The sequence below is a fragment of the Falco rusticolus genome, chromosome 5 (assembly GCF_015220075.1).
Source record: "Falco rusticolus isolate bFalRus1 chromosome 5, bFalRus1.pri, whole genome shotgun sequence".
NCBI lineage: Eukaryota > Metazoa > Chordata > Aves > Falconiformes > Falconidae > Falco > Falco rusticolus.
In genome coordinates, this window is record NC_051191.1 from 72,581,736 (window position 1) to 72,605,114 (window position 23,379).

General features: G+C 38.4%; 1 protein-coding gene across 1 annotated transcript in view; it reads left to right on the forward strand.

Moving 5' to 3' along the window:
* The window catches only part of PDE3A (phosphodiesterase 3A), a 263,210-nt gene that overhangs the window by 217,689 nt on the left and 22,142 nt on the right, over positions 1–23,379 (forward strand). Inside the window, exons 5-12 of the mRNA XM_037389254.1 lie at positions 684–799; positions 4,496–4,715; positions 8,523–8,608; positions 9,068–9,237; positions 10,568–10,705; positions 16,185–16,296; positions 19,771–19,884; positions 21,368–21,567. Coding sequence (XP_037245151.1) covers positions 684–799; positions 4,496–4,715; positions 8,523–8,608; positions 9,068–9,237; positions 10,568–10,705; positions 16,185–16,296; positions 19,771–19,884; positions 21,368–21,567 — 1,156 coding nt within the window. The remainder of the gene's footprint in view (positions 1–683; positions 800–4,495; positions 4,716–8,522; positions 8,609–9,067; positions 9,238–10,567; positions 10,706–16,184; positions 16,297–19,770; positions 19,885–21,367; positions 21,568–23,379) is intronic.

Below are 23,379 nucleotides of genomic sequence, written 5' to 3' on the forward strand. Positions count from 1 at the left end.
TTTGTTACACACACACAGAGACACATGCACCCTATTTTCCTTCAGTGAGTTTCTCTTGGATCAGTGACCAATGTCTTCAGGGTCTGTCAATATAACTGTTTTTTGAGATGCAGCATGTGTTTCAGTTGGCTAGAACAAGAAGTGCTTCACCCAGAGAAGAGGCGCACCACCAGCAACAGCAATGCAGGGCTCTTCCGAGCCTCTTCCCGCTGCCTGAGGAGCTCCTCCAGTGCCCGAAGGGTTACTGGGGATCCGCCTCGGTGGTTGCAGCGGAGGAGTCGAGGAGATTGATTTTTCAGTTTTGCTGAGAACTTCTGGGACTTCTGGCTCTTGTAAGAAGTCATTAAAAGAGAATATAAATTTATTTCAAGTCAACTTTTAAGCCTCTTTGTATTGTCAGGACAATATAGTGAAGACATCTTTGTATAAGTGAAGGGAGCAGGCCTCAGTGCTGAAGGAAGTCCAGCTTTGGAGCGTCTGCATTGTAAATATTTTTGCTGAATACAATACTGAGCGCCTCACAAATAGCAGTTCAGCCAGTAGATAGATGCTGTTTTTCTTGTTGGATTTTATTCTATTTCAGTATCACATACTTCTTGCTGTGGCTCCTAACATCTCAAAATTTTTACTTTTGAGGCTTTTTACTGTGTCAAATGATGCTTGTTTGTGCTCTGTTTTTGCAGCAGTGACTCCTGGAACAGTTCAATTCTGATGACAATCACGAAGAGCAGGTCCTTCTCCACCTCCTACGCCATGTCTTCTACCAACCACCTGAATGCCAAAAGGCAGAGCCGACAAGGTGAGTGGCACCCATGGCTCTGTCAGGCTTGCTTAGCTGCTTCTCTGGGACTAGCACATGCAGCTGCTTTTGATCTCTGTCCAATCTGTGTCTTTTCTTACTTTTCCATGAATATAAATATAGTTACTTCCTTTATTTAAAAAAAAAACCACACACAAATTGGCTTAAAATACCATAGCTCATAGTGATGCCATTGTAAATGTTTTGACATTTATGATTTATAGGGGTTAGTCATGACACGATGCGGCAAGTGCGATAGTAAATTGTGTTGTCATTTATATCCATGTAATTCCCTTCACTACAACAAGGCTGAGAACAGGGTGTTTTCTGTAACATTTGTTAGACTGTCTGTCTGTATTGCCTGACTGAGATTTCCTGAAGCACAACATACATTATGCCATTTGGAGCTCTAGGCAGCGACTGACCCGTCTTACACAAACATATCCCAGACAAAGCCATTGTAGCTCAGAGGTCTGTCACTGTATATTCATTATTGAGAAATTCCAGGTAGACTTACTGATTTTTAGAAATGGGAAATATGGGGCTTTTTACTCAGCTTTTTGAGCCTTTAAAAAGATGACTCCTGCTTTAACTGAAGGAAAGAAATTGAGAAGATGACTTCTTAATTGATAGTGAACTATGCGATATGAGAGCCATGAAGCAGTCTTAATCCGCAGTAATGTGGTTTTCTTCCCTGTACAAATGCAGGATAAAATAATGTTTATCCATGCTTTAACTTGCAATTCAAAATGATCACAAGGCCTTCCTTTTTTAAATCAGCCTGGTTTTTTTCCCAAACATGGAATAATGTTGAGATAATGTTACTCAGAGATACTGGCCACCCAGACATCAGATGGAAATTGATAGATGCCTGAAGCCTGACATCGAGAAGTCAGAGAATCCCAATTTAGTTTGAAGATATGGCTGCACAATTACTAGCATTGTCACATCGCATCTCCTTTTCAAACTGAAGAGTTTATTTAATTTCCTCTTGTACAGAAGCTGCTTTGTTATACCACAGTGAAGATTAAGTAACGTATTATTATCTTAAAAGGTAACATGCATATAGGCAAATGAATAAAATCAAACCTGGAAAATAATGGAGATATAGTACCAAGGACCCAGGAACTTGTTTTAGAATAAATCCAGTTTAGACCTGTGATTTTCAGAGATTAACCCATTAACTTGAAAGCAGGGGGTGTGTGTATAATATTTTATACTTGGAAAACAAGACTTACCAACCTCGTCAGTTTTACATTCAGTCTCTTCTGCTTCCAGAAAGTGTTAATAGTCATCTCTATCGCGCAGATATGTAAGCTCCCCCATGATGAATGGAGAACTGCATTCCATCACAAGCAATTCCTGATTGACAGGAATAAAAATTTAGCTCAACATTTTAAGCAGAAGATTGATGTTTTAGACCGTTTACCATCATGATTTTTAATTATGATTTATTTGTGTTCCAACTAAAGAATTGCTTCAATTTGCACTAGTTACTACAAATTAGGCTTTTATATATCAGCTCAATTGGCAATATGTAATAATTCTCAGTGGAAGTTGATCTAGCTAAATCTGTAAATCTGTTAGTTTATGAAGTATGTCTTTAATTATGCATGGTAAAATTAGCATTTTAAAATACTACTAGCTATACCTCTTTTGGCAAACCTCTGAAGAAAACTCAAATGTTTTCATATGTAATTTCACATCACATTGAAGTTACTGTTTTATTTCTTCAACACTGCACATGTGTAAAAGTTCTGGAGGACCTAAGCAGATGACTGTACTTCTAAAAAAATTCTACATGTATTGTTATTCTTCTCCTATCCTGATTGTTCAAAATTCCTTGTTGTAGCAAGGCATGCTTTCTCTCACTTTTGCCAACATACGGTTAAATGTTGGATTATTGAAAATAGGTTTGCATTTTTCTGATAAACTTATTTTTGGTTACTCATCCTGGCAATTTACTCTTAAAAAAAATAAAAACACAACCGAGAATATTTCAACAGGAGAAAGCCAGCTGCAATTCAAAATACTATTGTGAAAATTGCTGTTTACATTCACAGTACTTGCTTTAAATGGTTGAAAGATGACCATATATACTGTATTCTCTAACAGTCATGAAGATTATCTGCTAATGTGTAGCTCATAGATAGAAAATAATCCAACTCAATCCCCTGTGCAACTAGCAGACTGCAAAATGTTTTTAAAGACATATTTTTGTTGGATAGAAAGCAGATATGTCAAATAATTAGTAAATGTGAAACAGAGGCTTCCTGTATTTTAAAGCAATTTCCATAGGTCATGGCCATCTGATAACTTTTTAATTGCTCTGTAGGCTGTAGGTTTCTGATCTCAAGACTGGCATAATATTGTAGTTGCAATCATTGAATTAAGACAGTAATACATACCACATGTTTGCTGAAGAAATAACCCTAATCAAAACTAGGAGATGTTGGATATCTCAAAATTACAGTGTGGTTGCTGTCAGAGATTGTTTTTAACTCTTGGATTGTAAACAGCAAATCACATTTTAACCTCATATCACAGTTTTTATCAGGAAAAAACACCAGAACTGTACACATATATCCTGCAAGGTTAGTATTTCATAAACTTAGATCAAAATACTGCCTTATTCCAAGATAATTTTTGTATCTGGAATCCATTTAGATAGTGGGCACAATTCAAACATAAAACTAGTTGAAGTTCCTAAGTCTTTATATGATTTGGCTTTGAAGATGAACATGGTAAATGAACTGGGGCTGAGTTCCTACAAACTTTAAAACAGGACAGAAGTCAATCCATGAATTTCCTTTTAAGACAGATTTTGCTCCTCTGTGCTTTATTGTGAATGGAACCTTTTTGTTTGAGACTAAAAAAAGGTAAAGTGGATTCAAAAAGAAGGTGGCACTTTGTCTCAAACACTGGACTGGCTGATGCATTTCATCTTGGCAATGGTGTTTATACAGAATAAGGGACAGAAAGAACTGCATCTTGCTAGTGGTTGCACATGTGGATATTGGCAGTTTCTGGTACACTAGCTCAGGAGTACAACACCATGTGGTACAGGTAATGGTCTCATGTCTCCCATCATGAGCAACTGATATTGAAAAATAAGCTATGTAAGATCAAAGCTGAAATCTGTGCAGAATGCAGAAATGGCACCATAAGTGCAAGATTTTATGTTCATATTATGGATGACTACTAAATATTGCTTTTTTGGTTTGTTGCTAGTCTTTACACATGTAGAAATTTAAATTTGCTGGGAATGTGTGCAAGCCTTTCTTGTCCCTGCTTTACAGGTGGAGACGGTGAAGCAAAGAGAAATGGCAGATGGGTCTAGGAACTGCCTGTTTGGAGTTTGGTGTCTCTGTCACTAGAACATGTTGTTATCAGTAGTCATGACCTAATGCATGCCTTTAATTTCATACCTGCCAGTTAGTGCATCCTGCTCAACAGGGAGAATATGCTTCGTGTTTTGAGCCAGATCTTCAGCAGGTAGAAGTGGCTGATATAATGGAGTTTCATCTCTCTGTGACAGCCATGGGCTTGGGTCAGAGTGGAGGGTTTTCTCTTATTTTTCCATTTGAAAGCTGTGCTGGTACCTGCACATCTCAAGAGGAACATTTCTGCACGGTGAACTTGTACAACTATCTGCCACTTCTGTTAACTGTCAAGACTCTCCTTTTATTTTGCCAGGTATTCCACCAAATATTTCACCTCTCACCTCCCCATGCCACTCACCAATTCAGGGGACACCGGCCACAAGTCCTACTGGAAAAACATCTTCAGTGTCATTTCCAGACTCTACCGATACTGACACCAAGCAAGGCTTAAAGCCACACAAAGTCTTAACTTCTACTCAGAGTGCACCTAGCCTGTCAGACCCTATTATCAGCCCTTCTGTCATCTGCAGCAGGTGAGACTGTAATTTGGCATGAATTGGAATCATTTCATGTTGTTCTTATGAACAAGTTCTTTTGGCCCACATGTAAGTTTTTGTGATTTTCTATGGTATTATGTATTGATACTTCACCATATCTAAGTAGTTCTTAGTATATGAGTAACTGTGTGGATTGATGCTACAATGTGCTTTTAAAGTGCAAGACAGTTAGCTACTTTTATAGTTTTTACTCATGTCAGATGCACAATTCATAAATAAATTCTTTGTCAACAACTTGCAGATCCTAAAGTCAGATTTCCTGTTAATTTGTGTTTCTCACGTCATGCCCTTAATGTAAACAGTCACTTTCAGGTCACAGGCCAAGCCTTTCACAGCAAGCACCTGGTGTTTGATAGAAAAATCTGACTGCTAGGTTTAAAAGCCAACAACGTTTGAAGAGTATATAGTTTTGAGCACTCTCGCAGGAGTGGATCATGTCCTCTCTATAGACAGTCAGATTATGTAGCATTGGGATTTTTTTCAGAAATCAGCTGCAGCTGAGTTCTTTGTACTGCTAAGAGTTACAGTAACACAGTTTCATTTCACACTTTAAATTAGCCCATTATTAGATTACACAGACCTGCTCTGCAAAATCAGCATTTTGGAAAGAAAGTTGTTCTTCTTATGTTCTCGGAAAGGATTCAGTTGCTGAATTAGGTTACTGGAGTTTGAAATATGTGTCCAGTTTAGAATACTGGGAAACACTGGTATTTAGAACCCTGTTCCAGTGCAGTTTCAAGGTTACCTTACTCATTAGGTGTTACTTTTAATCATAGTAGTGAATGATTTGTGATTATTTGCTAGCCAGCAGACAGCATATCATCTGAGGCTGGGTTAAATGTTAATTTTTACTATCTCTGGAAAGTTTTTTGTTTCTGGCTTCAGTCACATGACTTTGGATATGTCTTGGTATCCTGTGTGCAGGGCTAGGAAGTGGGTGTGAGAAAGTCAAAACTAAGATTGCAGGTTTTCTCAAGGGAGTCATCCTCACTGGAGCTCAGACGAGAATCCTGACAGGCTTTTAAGTATTTAGGTGACTAAATAGAAAGTAAGTGCTTTTAAATGTTTTCCAAAAGTGATGCAAAACTGGGACTTGCACTGATTCATTTGAAATGAAAACCGGATTACACGTAAGAAATATACCATAAATGTGCTACTGGCTTATTAAACTGTACCATTATTACTGCTTCAACAAATTGTTATCACCTTAACTAGGAAGCCTTCTATTAAAAAGAAGTTGAGTTGTATAAAAAATGTCTAAAAAAATTAAATCAGGATAAGGTTGTTGTAGATAGTAATGAAATATATTTTCTTGATAGGTGTAGATTTTGGTTTCAATGTAATCATGGGTTAAACGATCATTAGCTTTCGTGCAGCTACTGTCTTATGGGTTCTACATAGGTTGCGTAGCATATTTATGTTCTCGATTTCCTTGTTTTCAAATGCTTAGACTGCATGAGCATCACAATTGTTACATTGCTGGCATAGACTATGATGTTGATTATTTGAAACAAACATATTATTTAAAATCTTATGGTGTAATGTCTGCTAATAGAATTAGCACCCACTGTTATAAATAGTTACTGTTCCTTTAACATCCATTGAAAAATCATAAGCACTGTCACATTTCTAGGCATTAGTATATAGAGATGTCATATCCACAGATACAAGCTCAACCAACAACACACAAATAATGCACCCCTTAGTAATGTAAACACAATTTTTAAAAAAAAAACAACCTAAAACACCCAACCCCACAAAAAAACCCAGAGGTTAAATGGCTGAGACAAGCTGAGGGAGTTAAATTAATGACCACTGAAAATTAAAATTTGTTCATTTAATATTTGAGTTTTCACATTGTAGATTGCTAGTCTTCATGGTATGCAATCCCCTACATTAACTTCCAAAAAACCTGCCTTGCTAGGAAATAATACAAGCCAGCAAACCTCTGCCATCACCAAACTAACCCCTTCCCTAACAATAACAAAGAGGAAATGAACTCCTGATGGGTTCAGTGTTTTAAACCAGATCCACCCAGTCAGTGGGATCAAGATAGCAGTTTTACTGTAATTAAAAATTGAAATGTCATAGGACAGCAGAGCTTGAAAAATGCATTAAAGAAGAACATATACTAGGCAATGCTGTTAAAATAACTTTTAAACAATGGGGTTTAATTCTGCTTAGTGAATGAGTCAGGAATCCTGTGGAAAAAATGTTAAACAACCCTGCGATTAAGGAGTACATTATAATGCCTGCGCATGAAGGGGATTGAGTTAAACTTGCATAGGCATGTTTCCTTCTGACATAGAGCAGATTTCAAGTGTTCTGCTAGATAGATTAGCAATTTTATTTTTTTTTTAATGCAGTGTTTTATGTGGGCCATACATATTAAATCAGTGTGAGTTTGCATATTTTCCGGAAATAAAGAGGTGCACTCATAATGACACAAAAGCCTTGTAACATTACAACCAACCAAAGGCTCTCTTTCTCTTACATTTTGGCTTGTTAGCATTGACCTTATGGAAATCACATGGAATGTGGGAGGGAGAAGTAAATAATTTTTTTTCATCTTGTTTATAGACCTGAGTGATACTAGATTTATTTGCTTGGCTGTGCGCTGCAAGTATCATTGTATACAGATTTGTATTTTTATTTAAAATTCTTTCAGGAATTCCTTATGTTTGTAGCGCATACCAAGCTCCAGAATATGTTTTGGGTGATCCAGTTAAAACCCATCTGACATAGGATTTCAGCCATTTTTCTATGGTGAACTGACATTGATGCAAAGTTCCTACTACAGAGTTTGACCAATCAAAATAATTTCATAATATTTGCTTTTCAAAGGCTGTTACGTATGAGATATGCTACAAAATACTGACTCAAACCAGACAAAGAAATGTTAAAATGTCAGGTTTTCATGGATCGATTGATATAATACTGCTAACTAAGGCTTCTGATTTTTAGGTTCTCTCACGTTTTCATGATATATCATTGTTCCTTCAGGTCCTACACTCAGTCATATTGGGACATTGTAATTTAAAATGTTCCATCTGGTATTGATGTTCACATTTAAGGCTTAAAGGGAATCACACACAAGGAATAAAGCATTTTACTGGGAAAGAAGAGCCAGTCATTTAGAAAGACCAGGATACTGTGATCTCTCCCACAATGTCTTTCTGTTCTGGGAATGATGAAGGAAACTCTGTCTTCTAGTCTCATTGCTGAATGTGTGGATGCCTGATCACTCACCTCATGTTCTGTCCAAAACGCCCCTATGGTTCTGATGTACTTGGTACGTTGTCACTGAAGTAATTGCAAAATACCTTTTTCCTCCTTAAGAGGAACATATTCAAGTTTTAAGCAAGAAAAGAAGAGCAAAGCCACAACATTTAGATTGTATGGCACTCTGGCACATTTTCATCATTTGAATTCATGTTTATAGGGCAGCTGTAGTACAAACCCAAGGGATTTCTTTGTACTGATAAACTCAGGGAATAAAAAAAATCATTTAAAAAATATCACATGGTGTAGGTTTACTGTTGGCAACACAAAATTAATGGTGGTGGCCATTTAGTTCAAGGTCTTTTTGTATTTTGTCTTTTTACATTCCTGACTTCCAATAAAACTTCAGCTTGCTCTTGTAATTTTGTCTGGAGAATGCACCCTATACCATAGCTTATACTGCATGACATAATCTTACACAGTCAGCAGGAAATCATTTTACATGAGACTGTCTAATGTGCGTGGTTCTTTATATTGTGCATGTTTCTTGATGTATTTCAGCTGTGGCAGGCCCTATAACCAAATAGAAGCTGGTGATGGGACACTAGATAGAAATGATGGTACCACACACACCCTGAACAGAACAGGTAATTCTTTGTCCATCAAAAATTCCTCATAACTTAACATTCAATAATCATTCATTGAAAGAGCAGATATGCCTGTCTGTCAGAAAAGGAGAACATACATAGGTGAGACCATACAAATTGTCTTCGAGGCTCCTTTCCCTTTTGTATGTACAACATGTGCAAAATGCTAATGAAGAATAGAGTTAAAATATAAAGGAAATACAGGTTTCCTCATCTAACTAGTCAGCTCAAATAATGGTCCTCAAAATTTTTCTCACTCTTCAATACTGGATCCCATTTTTTACACTCTGCAGGGTATATGCTTAATGCCTTCGGACAGATTGTCTGACTTTGAACCCAGCCAAGCAGCACATATGTATAATGAGTCAGAGATCCTGTTGCTATTATTCAGAAGGTCACAGGATGACTTTCATGCAATCCTTGCTGTTCACACAACAAGCTTTGTGATTTGTGTCGTAGATGATCCTGCGCAAGCCACTTCTGACTATGAGACCAACAACAGTGATAGCAGCGATATCGTTCAAAATGATGATGAGACAGATTGCTCCAAGGAGCAGATGCGGAAGGGATCCATCTGTAGGACATACACGCCTGAGACCATCATTCTGCATCCCTTGATACCACCTGAGGTAGCTTATTTAATTTCCACTCACACAATAGACTGAATGTATACTGACACTGGGAAACAAACAAACAAAAAACCCCAACAAAACAGCCAGAAACCCCAAATCCCTACAAAAATAAACCAAAACGAACCTAGGGCTGTCTAAAGATTGTGGCTGTGGTTTTAAGCAACAATTGCAGCAGGCTCCTACCTTGCAGTAGGAGGATTGACTTTCAAGAATTGAAAGGAACCATTGAAATGTGTGAGAGCTGCTAAGCACTGGCCACTTGTGAAACACTAACCATCTATTCTGATGAATAAATGTAAGTTTATGGATCTGGCATTAGACATTTCTGAAATGTTTGGCTTCTGTGTTAGCGTTGCCTTTAAAGGGAATGGATTGGAAGGAAATTATCTTCTCAGGCTACCAGCATGATACATGTAGTTTTCCTGTTCAGCCACTTCAATCTTAATCGCCTTGCAATCTTGGCTAAAATATACAGTGGTCCTTATTTTAAAATATGTTAACACTTGTCTGAGGGGGCTGTGTGATGTTATTGTTGGTGTATGTCTTGAACGTAAGAACATTGCAGTATGGTAAACAAGTGCTGTCTTCTCACAACTACTGTATTCAGCTGTAAGCTTGAGTGAGATGTAGAGGGAAAGCTTTTTTTAGTCGAATTTTCTACAGCCTGTTGTACAACTGAATTAATATATTTAAAATGGCATGAGCTCTTGAAAAATGTATTGTAATCTGTGGGGTTGGATATGCAGAGAGAAGACATTTTTCTTGAGATATTTTGGCATTTACTCATCTACAGTTTCTTAGTAATAATGAAATTCAAGGAAGTATACAGGGAGAAATGTGAAAGGAGGGGAACAACCCATCTTTTGTTTGCAGACCTTGAAAAACAGGTAGGTTTCATTTTGAGAAGTACAAGTCTTCGCTTGGACCAAGCCCCATTAGCCATGTTAGATTATAATGAATGGCTCCTGATGCGGAAATAGAAACCAAGCACTTTTCCCTCTGTACTGTAGCAAATTTTGCAATGAAGACAGAATCCCTTGGAAATGAATGAATGAATCCCATGAATGAACAAATGAATTTGTCTCATGGATAAGCTAAGAGACTGATGTTTCATATACAGAATTTCCTTTTCATTGAAGTGAAACAAATTATAAATGAGAGTGACTAGCTGCAGGGCTGGTAGAAATGGGGACATCTCCACTGAGCTGAGTAAAGTACCATCGACTTACAGATGATGTTAATGTGACCTTTGTTTTTAAGAGCATAAATTTTTCCATGAGATGCTTCACAGAACTGAAATTCCTCTTTATTCTGATTTCTGGCATAGGACAAGCCTGTACTTGCTCCTGAGCCTCTGGTTATGGACAACTTGGATCCCCTGATGGAGCAGCTAAATAGCTGGAACTTCCCAATCTTTGATTTGGTGGAAAAAATCGGAAAGAAATGTGGTCGGATTCTCAGTCAGGTGAGAAGGTTATCTTGTCTGCACTGACCGGCTAGATTGCTGACAGATTCAGACAAGTTGGTGTTAAGACCCATGGTCCTTGCAGGCTGGTCATCCAATGAACTGGGATCCCTGCCACCTAATTTAAGGTTGACAATATGAACTCTGTCTCATTACATTCCTTACTTTTAAGTGTCTGTATTTTTAAATTTAAAAATGTGAAAGAAAAAAACACATACCTATTTTGCCTGCTTCTCTCTGCCAATGAGTTTACATAAAATTTTCTGAATATTCTCTTCTATCTGAAGGAGATGCTGCCACCCCTTACTGAGGTTTTTTTGAAAGGGTTTCTCATGGGGTTCAATATGTGAGGGATAAACAGTAAATATATTCAGTTGATGCAGGAAATACAGAACTTTGCTCTTTTTTTTTTTTCTTTTTTTTTCTTTTTTTTATACTGGAGGTTTCAGTCAGCCTGGTCAAGTAAGCAAGATTACAGGAAGTGGATGAAAAAAATAGTCCTTGCTGTATTCCCTCACCTTTAAAAAGTCAGCACTTTGGTAGTGAATTCATATCATTTTTACATAGGCAAGACTAATATACTATGAATCAGGATGTGAAAGCTTACTAGTCTTTCTTTCAGCTGTTTTTCATTCTCTTGTAAGTTAAATGCAGGTACTGACACAGCCCGTCTCTACCCAGCACAATTAATCTCACTTCCATAATCACTTTCTTGGCTGAACTTTCTACTCTGTTATGCCCCTTTGCCTGGCACACTGATAAATTAGCCATTTTTTTCCCACGGAAGTATTGAGGTTTATCAAACAGGAAAGGCAAGTAATTATTATTATTTAGGGATGGAACAGAAGAAAAACCCAAGAGAATCTGATTGATCTGGTATCGCCTTACAAGGCATTATGTAGTCATGAGTGTTGGAAAGAAGAGATTATGTTAATTGGTATGATGTGGAACAATTGACACCACCCACACACAGAGGTTAGTGTGTCAGGCAGATCTTAGTACAACAAGCTCCAGAGAATGCTGCATCAAATCTTGGTCCCTTGGTGGTTAATTGTTATTGAGCTAAATTCAATTACCAGTGGTCAACCAGGAAAACCACGGCATGAATTCAAATTTATTATGTGGTCTGCCTTTTATTGTTCTGTATCTTGGCAAGTAACGTCTATGTTTAACCAGCCTGCAAGCTTTCTAGGTTAATTTTAGAGAAATAAGCAAGCTACGACTGGATGTGGATATTGATATAAATTCAGTGATGATCATTGAGACATTTTTGCACTGGACAGTGAGTATGTGATTAAAATGCTCTTCTTGATCATATTGGTCATGTTATTTTCTAATAGTATAGATTAATAAATGAAACATAAGGGAAAACAGAAGTTTGTTTTAATGGCTAACCAACAGTTTGGATGAGCCAAAATTAGTTCTGATTTTGCATGGGTACCTCTGTAGGTTTTAATTACTTTACCAAGTTGCATGGAGTACCTGTCAGGATAATTCCCCTGTGCCTTCCTCAATTTGTACTAAAGCTGCACACCCTGTTTCCCAACATCTCCTTTGTGCACAGGTTCTGAGCATATTATCCATTTTGCAGGGCCACAAAATGAGGCCTGTGAAATAAAATAGAGAAGCTTTAATAAATAATATTTGTGATCAAAATTCAACATTTTCTGTCACAGCTGTTCGTCATAACTACCGCTCCCTAAAAGCAGCATGTAGTAAGTTCAACCTTGTTCTTAAAATAAAGACGGATCCTTTAGTTATTTCCCCCACCTATTCAGATGGTCCTAACAAAATTATTTTCAGAAATAAAAGAACTAAGATATAGAAATCTTTTTCTCTAGCCAAAAACACTGTCTTTTTCTTTATCTTAAATCTTAAATCCTGGGATAATATATAGAAAAGAAAACAAAAGCTCTAATGATTTATTCTCTGTATTTTGCCATTAAATGGATTCATCCATTAAAAATAAGTAAATTAAGAAGCTGAATTAACTATGTTTGCCTTGCTAGGTTAAATTTATGAGATGGAACAAAGCAGAGTTGACACGTGCCTCTAGGGAAGCATTCAGTTTAGAAAGCAAATGCTGGCTTAGCATCTTTAAAGCTGCTTGAGATGTCTGTTTCTTCTTTTTGGAATGTTAAATTGATTTAGACATATAAAAAGACCCCAAACCAGTCAGCAGCCTTAAAAGCATCTGTGCAAAGTACAGTGGCAAGCACTCTAAATGTGGCAGTAACAAATATGCATGATAGGGGTTAGAGGGGAATTTACATCCCAGTCTCATTTCAGAAAGGAACAGCAGAGCTCTCAACTGAGTTGAGTTGATGCTTCACAACAGGCCATGAGATAATATCTTCAGTCACACTTAACACTCTTCTTACAGCTCCTATAAAAGTAAAACTAAAACCTGTGGAATGGGAATTCATTTGCCTTGGAAAGCAAATAGAATGAAAATAAATACACTAAAGTTAAGGTCCCTCTCTAGCTGATTACTGGGCCCATGGAGATGAGAAATGCTGGTGGTGCTTCTACACTGTCAGTATGCCAGCAGCACCGAGGCAGGGTGCCATCATTGCAGTGCATGTGAGTTGGTCCCTGGGTGGTGCCAAGAAGAATGTTTTGTCATCTTACCATGACACATGGCTTCTGCAGAGAGAAACTGTAGTTGTTCTATGAATGTGCAACAGAAATCAATGCTTGGGGGATGGGATATTCCCGGGATTCACAACAGCCCCTGTGAGGGATTTTATTTGTCAGAGCCAGAGACCAGGAGTCAACAGTTTGAAAGAAACACATATTTGAAGAAAGCAAATACAAGAAACAAAAAAGGAGTGCAAGAGGGTTGCCTGCGAATAAGAAGTAAGGAACCATTAACCTGAACTTTGTGTGTGTGCCTGCAACACCCAGGAGAGGTGTGAATGGCAATCCCCATTTCCAAAACAGCTTCCATTAGGAATCATTGAGAAGTGCTTGTCCTTTTTCAGGCAGCACTGCCAGATGTATCTGAGTTATGATTCATTCAAGCATTAGCAATCGCAGCAGAGACAAGCAAAAAACGGAGGCTGGAAGGAAAAGGCAGCGTGGAGCACCCATTGCTAAGTGCCTGGCCATCGGAATTTCCCTGGGCTTGTCCCTGGCAGCAGGGACCACACTGTGGCTGTGAGGGTGCTGTGCTCAGTCCATGGGATTCTATCTCCCAGGGAGCTCATGAAGCAGCATGCGGTTTGGGAAGGAAGGATTTAAAATTCAGAAGGATTTAAAAATGGTTAATCCAAAGCAATGAATAAACAAAACTGCAGGTTTTCTTTATTTTTTTAAATTAAATAATTTAGTTGATTTTCTGGAAGACATTAATGCCCTTTTTTCTTCTTTCTAACCTGCCCTTACCCCTTCCTCCTCCCCCTTTGCTATGACAGAGAGAAAGAAAGGAAGAAAACTCTACATGTCCAAATTACTTGCTTGGCTGATTTTTCTTTCTAATGACCACAGAGAATAATGCCATTTTACTCCAAGTCATGGGGAAAAGCTATCATTCATGTCCATCACAGTCAGCTTTGCTTCTTTTCAACTACTGTGGAATTTCCTGCCCCCAAAACCCAAGGGGAGGAAAACCAGGCTTTTTTTAAGATACGTGCTTTATTTAAGATACCTATCCCATATTGGTAGTGTAGACCAGTAGGGTTTGGGACTGCAGAATAATGTTTCTTTATGTTTCCTTTTTATATACAGAGATATTTTTCTGGAAATATGAAGTTTACCGTTCAGTGATCTAAGACTAGAGTGCAAAATACCTCATCTCTCCATAGGTGACATTTTGGTTCCCAGCTGATTTACTTCAGCTGTGATTCCAGATAGATAAACAGAATTCTAGCAGTTTCTAATCCAAATTATGCATAAGGTCAGTCTTTTCACTCTCCCTCAGTACACGAGGATCCCATGGGGTTTTCAGAGAGTGAAGTTTTGCCTTCTACAGGCCCTACCTTTTACTCTAAGCTCATGTCTTCCACAGCACTGTAATTCAGTAGTTCCTTAGCTCGTTTGTTATAAAGAGCTTTTCACTTTATGGCCAACAGCCACAGCCACAAAGAGAAATCACCACCAGCAGTGATTTTTCTGACTGCATTGCTAGTGACATTTATGCAATTATGGTAGGAACAGAAGTAAGAGCTGGGGCCACCAGCAGACCCCCCAGCTGTCAGATATGTGTCACGAGAGGGGCATCCCAGGTGGTGTCAGACACAGCACTCAACCTGTGTCTGCATCGTCACTGTCTGTTGCAATGTTTTGCCAAAGTTAATTCACATGCAGATTTTTCTTCTTGGGCAATGACTAAGAGGGGAAGCAGCAAGGGAAGATCATTAATGCTGCAAATTCATGCCTTTTTTATTATTCTTACTGTAAAAATCCACAGTGGCAGGACATTTATGTTCATTAAACTTTAGGTGCATCTCACAGGTCCCAATTTGTATATCCAACATACAGAAAGAAATGGGTGTGTATAGGTGTTTGATTTACATTCAGGTGTAAAAAACATGAAACATAATTTGCAAAAATTTCTTATCAGTATAGCACTCATCATTCCAAACGTGCTTCAGATTGTTTAACTCTACACAGATCATTACCAGACAAATGGCATCAAAAGGACAGAATTTAGCTAACAGCAGTAAATAAATAAAGAAGCTGAAAGGCTTTATGGTCCAATTTGTGGAAGTAAAAAGGTCAAGCAGTAATTTTACTATGTCCCATTGTTCTGTATGTCAAGTTCAAACTTGTCTTTAGAAGTGTCCATTTTGCCGTAGCCACTGTCTACATTTCTGAGACATTGTTTGTCTCTTATGAATACCCCCTTACTCATCCATCACCTTCTCCCTTCCAATATGTTCTCTCCTGGATGTCTATAGTCATCTTTTCATGCAGGAACAGGTGGAGCAGCTCTGCTTCTTAAGCCACTTGCTGCCTCTGAAATCCTCTTCAAGAAATCACTTTTGCCATTTCAATTCCACAGTGTGGGAGAATGAAAGGAGATAATGCATAGGATCTGAATGGTTCTCTCCTTTTGTCATTCCTTGTGCCCCCATTTTCTGGGAATTTATTTGACTCATGGATGCTCCTTGGAGGAGTTTGTGAGGAAATTTTTCCCAAGACACTAAAGATCTCTGGATATCTGCCTTTATGTGTGTATGTTTCTGAGGTGCTTGCAAAATTTGGGGGATCCATATGCCTGAAAGGAAGAGAAGAACATCGGAAGGGTGTAATGAAGGAATGAGGACTGTTTGGTACTAATAGCTTGTCTGTTTAGCTACGTAGACACATCCCTATGGAAATGCAAATAGCTGCAGCTATAGCTGGATCAGATGAACTTGAGAAAATAGTACCAGGAAAGCAGGTTTTCATGGAGTAATTTGACAGAATGATTTTGTATCTAATTTGTAAATTTTTTCTCATCTATTTAGCAGCATGGTTGTTTTGTTTTTTTCAGGTATCATACAGGCTTTTTGAAGACATGGGGCTGTTTGAAACCTTTAAAATACCAGTAAGGGAATTTATGAACTACTTTCATGCCTTGGAATGTGGATACCGAGAGATACCTTGTAAGTAAAAATTCCCAGCAGGTAATGATGCTCCATTAAAGTTTTGCATATTTCCCACACACTTTGTTATTGAAGCCCTGCTTGTCTCCTTATAACAGCTACTTTTTTCTCTTGCTACATCACAATCAAATGGATGGCGCTCTAGCCAGAGGCTGGTGACGACCCACAGCCTCTAGTCTTTTTTTCATTCCATGTAATGTTTCATTGTTTTTCATAAAAATTCATGGCAAATTCTGTGGAAGCCTGAAACCATATAAAGCTACTATAGGTACAAGGGACTGTTTCCTGATGATGAGCATACCCCAGTGCCCCAGTTGGAGTTTGCTGAAATATTTCTCTCCCATAAGCAATTTGGATTTTTACACAGTAGCAGTACTATGCTACCAAAGGTGATGAGCTTTGTGAAGCAGAAAAAATATGCCAAGTAAATGAGTGCATCTTGTTCTTCTGCAACTACAGCTCAGCTGATATTTTCCAGTGTGAATCATTTATTCACTGAAAAACCTGCTTTCAGTCATCCCCAAAGTATTTACTAATTCAAATCAAATTTACCAAACCACTTCAAAAGACTGCAGAAGACTTTTTTTTTTTTTTTTTTTTTACAGGAGGAGAGGGAGTTATTACCCCCTTTAGCTGGCAGATAACCCCAGTGTTGAGCAATATAGGACACCCTGATTTCTCCTGCCTCTCAGAAAAATGTATGAAACATTGGTTTAAGAAGTCATACATTTCTTTCTCAAATTGTTAAATACCCGTTGGAACAGCTACAGTGGGAAGGATTGAAGGAAAGCTACCTCAAAATGCCTCACAGCCAGGTGGTTTGGAGACTCTTCTGGGAAAGTGAGAGACCAAATTTCAAACCTTTCCTTGTGTTTGAACCTGATCAGGGATTTGAAGCAGATTATAGCCTGAGCAGGTTATAAGTAGGTGTCTCACAATCTGCCCTACTGAAGGCATTCCTCTTCGTTTAAAACATTTAACTATTCATAGTGTCTCAGGGGGTTTTGTGAATCTAGCCCTTCATTTCCTTGGTTTTTCTTAAGTGTGTTTCATTTCAGTAAAGCAGGATATTTTGTCTAATATTTGTCTAATACAAAATTAATTTACCTTCAGATTTTTCGTTTCTGTGAAGGGATAAAAACCGAAACAACTTATTTGGGCTTAACCACTTCTTTCTTCTGGTTGCTGAACTGAACTCACACAAAACTGCTGGTGAATATCCCAGTTGGTTTACATCAGTAGAAGTTTCACAACAGGCTAATCCAGCCTTTACTCCTGAGAAGAGCATTAAACCCCTAGGCAGGGCCATCCTCTAGTTTTTTCATTAGGAGATTAGTGAGAAGTTCTTAGTACTTTGAGGAAGGCAGGAAAGAGGAGACTCCATCCTTATTTTACTTTCTTCTATCCAGAAATAACCATTCCTACACTGCTGACTATTTTACTGTTAAAAATTTTAGCTAGTGATCACTGACAAGTATTTAAAGGGAAGGTCACAGGGAAGACAAAGGAGAGCAAGAGAGAAAAGCAAGGGGTAAATAAAAAGGCCAAGTGGCATAACATCATGCTCACATTTAGTGAGTAAGAAGAGCAATTGCAAATTCTGAATAAGCCTTCCTGTGTGACACCATCTGCCCTTGGCAGGCAGGATACTGCTGATTTTAGGCATAGACAGAGTAGGCAGTTGCCTCGAGCACTGGAGTGCAGGGGCAGCACGATTGTGAGCCCTCCTGTGCCAGAGCCAGGGAAATGGAGGCTGGCAGCTGCTGCCCCACTGCCGCTGATGGAAGGGGTTAGAACTGTGGGCTCAGCAGTGCTGTTGTGGAGGGGGCAGGTGGCTGTTCCCAGCAGGGGCAGGCGTTGCCTATCCCCTAGCAGTGGTAAGAGGGCAAATATCGATGTCCAGGGTGCTTTCTGCACCCCAGATCCTCTCTTTCCTTCCTCTTCTCCCACAGAAGGAGCGGCCTTAGGGTGGAGTTGGATTTCAGCATTGAGAAACCCTCCATCAGCTGCATGCTGCCTATCTTTAGGGTGCAGCAGGTATAAAACCAGGTTGCTTACACATCTTGCTGCCAGTCCTCTCTATTCCCCCAGAGTACAGAGGTAGAGAGGTTTTTTTCACTGCTAATGAATGCAGTCAACTTTATCTATTACTTCTTAGAGGGGGTTTCTGGACTTGTGTGTGTGTTGGTGCTTTTTCCCAGTGAAGGATACATATAATCTCCAATGTTATCCTGATTCTTGACCATTATCTTCATAATATAATCTAGTTCTTCACCTGTTCCCATCAAGCTTGTTCCAGTAATTGGTTTGCCAATGAGAGACACATGACTGATTGGCAATCACCAAGGAGTCTCCAACTAAGACGACTGATTACCTAGAGATGTAGTCAGTTACTGTGAGTTTTAGAGATGAGAGTGACCCAGCAGTGAAGTCCCACATTTTTGTGCTTTGTCTTCTGGAATGCATCTTTCTAGAACAGCAGCAGCAGTAATGTAGCCACAGGTTATCATTCTGATTAGCAGATTTCTTTGTGTTTAGCTAGTCACTGTAGAAGATACATGTGCTTTGCCCAAAATTAGCCTGAATCACAAGCTGAAATGCTTGTCTTTTAGCAGTTTAACCCCAGATGTAAGCTTTGGTCTTTGTGCAGCAAAGCATTTACTCCTCTTTCAGCATCATGGTAGCTTTTTGCTAGTGTATGTTTAGGTAATGCTTTGTGCTGAACTAGCCTGTGATTCTTTTTCAGTCGATTGTGTTGATTGTGGGATAGTTTATCTGGTCTTGAAGGCTTTGGTGGTATGAGTCTTGGGGTGACTTTCATCTCTCAATTCTGCAAACGGAGCTTGTAGTAAAACAGATTACAGAATCCAGGCTCTGAACTCTTATCTCTGGCCAGAAAACTTCAGAAAGAACCTGGTTTAACTATGCAGTGTACATGTATCCTGAGTTTTATGATTTTTGCAGTGTAGCTGCTGGCACAAGACTTAAATTTGCTCAAGTAGAGTCAGGTAAGTGTTACCTGCCTTATATGTAGAAGGTAGGTGAATTTGGCTACTGAAGTGGATGAAATTTTCTTGCTTATTTCATGTGAATCAGAGGTTAACAGTGCATATTTACATGATGGCATTTAACTAGCTAAAGGCAACTACTGGATTAAAAGATTGGAACTGGTAGCATAGGTCAGGCTCCTTGTGTAACACTTTCTTTGCAAAGTTTCCTACGTTGCACATTTCCTACATTCTCTGCAGTTTTCTCTTTCTTGACTAGTGTGAAACATACCATTGAATATGCTTCAACTTTAGTAAAAGAAAAACTGAGCATTTATAGAATACAGCTGTTTTTCACGCTTGTGACAGTGTTTGATATGTCTCTGCTCAATTGATGGCTATGTGGTACCCACTAGATGGTGCTGATTTCCCTCTGCCAGAAATATCCTTCATGTTTAATAGCTGGGTCCTTTGCTTTGTATCACAGATCACAACCGAATCCATGCAACTGATGTCCTACATGCTGTTTGGTACCTTACTACTCAGCCCATCCCAGGACTCCCAACTGTGATTAATGATCATGGGTCAGCAAGCGATTCAGGTATATTTAAATGTACAAGTATGTGTGTTGTATTTTTGAAGGTTTTTTTCAAGAAATTTCCTGTAAGAAAGCAAACAGTTGAGGATTGCATGTGATACTCGTTATTATATAGACCTTTAAGTTCAGTAGCATGTGGGATGTTGAAGATGTTAATGTGTGTTTCTGTAACTTTGAAGAGAATGGAGTTGGTCCCCCAAAACCTAATACTTTACATTTAAGGGTGTATGAATGCAAGCCTCTGTAGTCATCCATGACAAGAGATGTTTGTTACCATTTGATCTTTACACTAGTTTTTTTTCCTAGGAAAACTGCAGTAGTAGTGCTTTTCAATGCTGCTCCAGAAGCCATGTAGACTTTTAAATCCTCAAACCTTGCATTGTTTTACTATTACAAAACTGCTGGGGCATGCAGGTAGTGCCATGCACTTGACACTGCTTGGCTGTCATGAAGTGTTCCTTTGCCTTTCCTCACTGTCTCCAAAAAGACTTGTTACCATTTTGCAACTAGGTCGCAAGATCACTTGTCTGCTGTTTTATGATTGCTCCTTATAGGAAGCTGTTCTTCTTGCATCTTTATATTAACTTATCCAGGTTTGGCTGTAGTAACTAGAGGACTTGTCTGTATTTTGTGGGAGTTCTGAGGTAGTTACTGGAAAAGCAGGAGTTTGTTGTGCAGAAAACACTTCCATTTCTGCTTTTTTTTTTTTTTGGTGGTGTTTGTGTGGCACATACATATCATTTGTGAAACTCTTTAGGATGTTTTAGTTGGGCGGGAAACATTTTTATTCCTATAAAATCTTATTAGCAAGTGGTGTTGGAAGCTTTGTAGGTGAGGTGAAATGGGTGGAATGAAAGGGATTGAATTTTGGTGCTTTTTGGTATTTGTTATTTGAAAGACATTTGTTCAGCTGCAAGATCCATTCAAGCAGATTAAATTAGCAAAGCATCTCACTCAGTATCTGCCTCCGACAGGCATGTCCAAGCTGCTTCAAAAAGGCTCTTTAGAAGATTATCAGGAAAGATCCAAATTCTAAATCTTTGGATTGGAAAACATGCACCATAATTGAATTAATAAATGATACCTCATTACTTTAAGGACTGTTACTGTCTCATAGACTAATCTCTATGGTGAAGCAGTTAAAGGAAAGAATGGAAAGATCAAATTACCCACAAAGCTCTAGCATGGCCATGAATTTATGGTGTATTGCTAGTAACTTACATAATTTGAGAACAGGCTCTGCTGGATGGCTGGAAGATCCGCAGCTGGGATCAGAATTTGTTCCTTTCCAGTTGTGTGCTTAATGCACTGGATCATGTGCACAGTATCAAAAAGCATTGAGGTCAGAATGTGTTTACTCTTCCACTATATATTGTAAATTTGCTCCTTCTCTTCCTGCTTTGTTGCTTCGATCTATTTCAGTAAGTCACTGAAAAAGTACCAATGTCTTGGGATGGTTTTTTTACATTTATTTATTTATGTTCAGATTCTGACAGTGGAATCACTCATGGCCATATGGGTTATGTGTTTTCGAAGACATACACACCTACAGATGACAGCTACGGATGCCTAGCTGGCAACATCCCTGCCCTTGAATTGATGGCTCTTTATGTAGCTGCAGCCATGCATGATTATGATCATCCAGGAAGGACCAATGCCTTTTTGGTAGCAACAAGTGCTCCTCAGGTAAATAAATCTCAAGCAGCGTTGCTGTTAAGTTTGGAAGGTAACAGCTCCTTGCCAGTGGTGCCTGTGGCTTCCATTAAGTACAAGTCGACCAGATGTTTTGAAACAGCTTATCAAAGTGACAGAAATAATCACTTCACTTGGGGATTACTAGTAAGACTCTTCTTACACACCCTCACTACCCTCAGTTAGTAAAACTGTTAAGATACTGATAAAATGTCTCAGTGAAGGAGACACTAATATTCTGCTGACTGATAGAGAATCTGTAACTGTGAAATAAGAATTATTCTACCCAATAAGGCACAGAAAGATTAAAATAAAATAAAAACTCCCACCTGTATAGTTGACAGACTGCCATGCAAATTAGTTTGTGCATGATTGTAACATACCTTCTATTGTTCGTATAGAATATGAGCAGCAGCAGTCTTTTATGAATGTATTTTTACACTATGCGTCTGTTGGGGAGGAGTATGTGTGTGTGAAAAATAATTTGAGTTTTATAAATTGAGTTTTATAAATTTATAAATTAAGAATTGAGACGTACCTGAGGTTACATAGAAGTTGCTGCCAATGCTGGGAGTTGAATTCAGTAGTTCTGAGTCACTGTTTATCGGCTTAATTATAAGATCATCTTTCCTTACTTTACATAGCTGACCTGCCTGGCTTCAGCATACTGTGCTGAAAAATATTTCATGGGCAAGAAAAGAAAAAAATAAAGCTTAATGGCAAGTCATGTAGGGATGCAAAAATTCTAGATTTACTCCCCAGCTTGGGTCTAGACTTCCTCTCTCACCAAGAGCAAGCCACGTGAACTTGTTCTGTATCAGTTTCTGTCTATAAACTGATAGTAATACTTCTCATTACTGCAACATCTTTCTGTGATTAAGAACTTTGATACTCTGGCCAGGTAAATAGATTGATGGAAGGTGTTTGCTATCCTTAAATCTACTTTTAAGAAATGAGTGCTATAGCTTTGTGGTTATACAAATCTACAAGGGAAGTTAGATGATTGGCCTTAATGTAAATAAGTTTGAAAATAAGTTAATGGGAATAATTCAGACTCTTCTTGTTATTTTGGGGGGTGGTGGTTTTGGTTTGTTTGGTTGGTTTTGTTTTTCTTTTAAACCTCATGTCACCTGAAATTTGCAAAACTTCTTTTTAGCATCTAGTTTATTTCTTCTGTTTCACAGCAAGTAGTATCAACTTCCAGTAATGATGAAGTGCCACTGTATTGAAACTCTGCCCTCAGGAGCTGGGCTTGGGTAGCAGAATATATCTATCTCAAACGCTTACTGTGCAGTTATGCAAGATGAGCTGTAAAGCTGAGTTACTTCAGCAACTTCTTCCCTGGGGTAGAGAGTTCTATACTTTAGGATAGGATTGATATTTTTATCTCTAGATGACAGGAAAATATAATTGAAGTGAAAAGCCACTGAAATGTATGTGTGTATATTTGTGTAAAAAGTTACAAAACTTGTATCTATTTTACATAGAGGCCTATTTCCAAAAGCTTTTTTTTTTTTTTTTTTTTTTATTTTTAATAAACCAAATTGTCAAAAGACTGAATGCTGCTGAATTGTAGAGATTTCCTAAATGGTTGTTGTCCCCTAAAGTCCATTTTCTAGATCTTTTTTTAGTTTCTGAATGGGGTTGCCATCACTGTGAGAGTTATGCATCTTATTTTGGTAAAGATTTAATCAATTTTGGATTTTAACATTGAGAAATCTGTGAGGCTGAATATGTCTTGTCAGGTTGCAAACTGGAGTTTCATTTATTTCTGTGTTTGGAATCAGTCTGATATGGACAGAACTG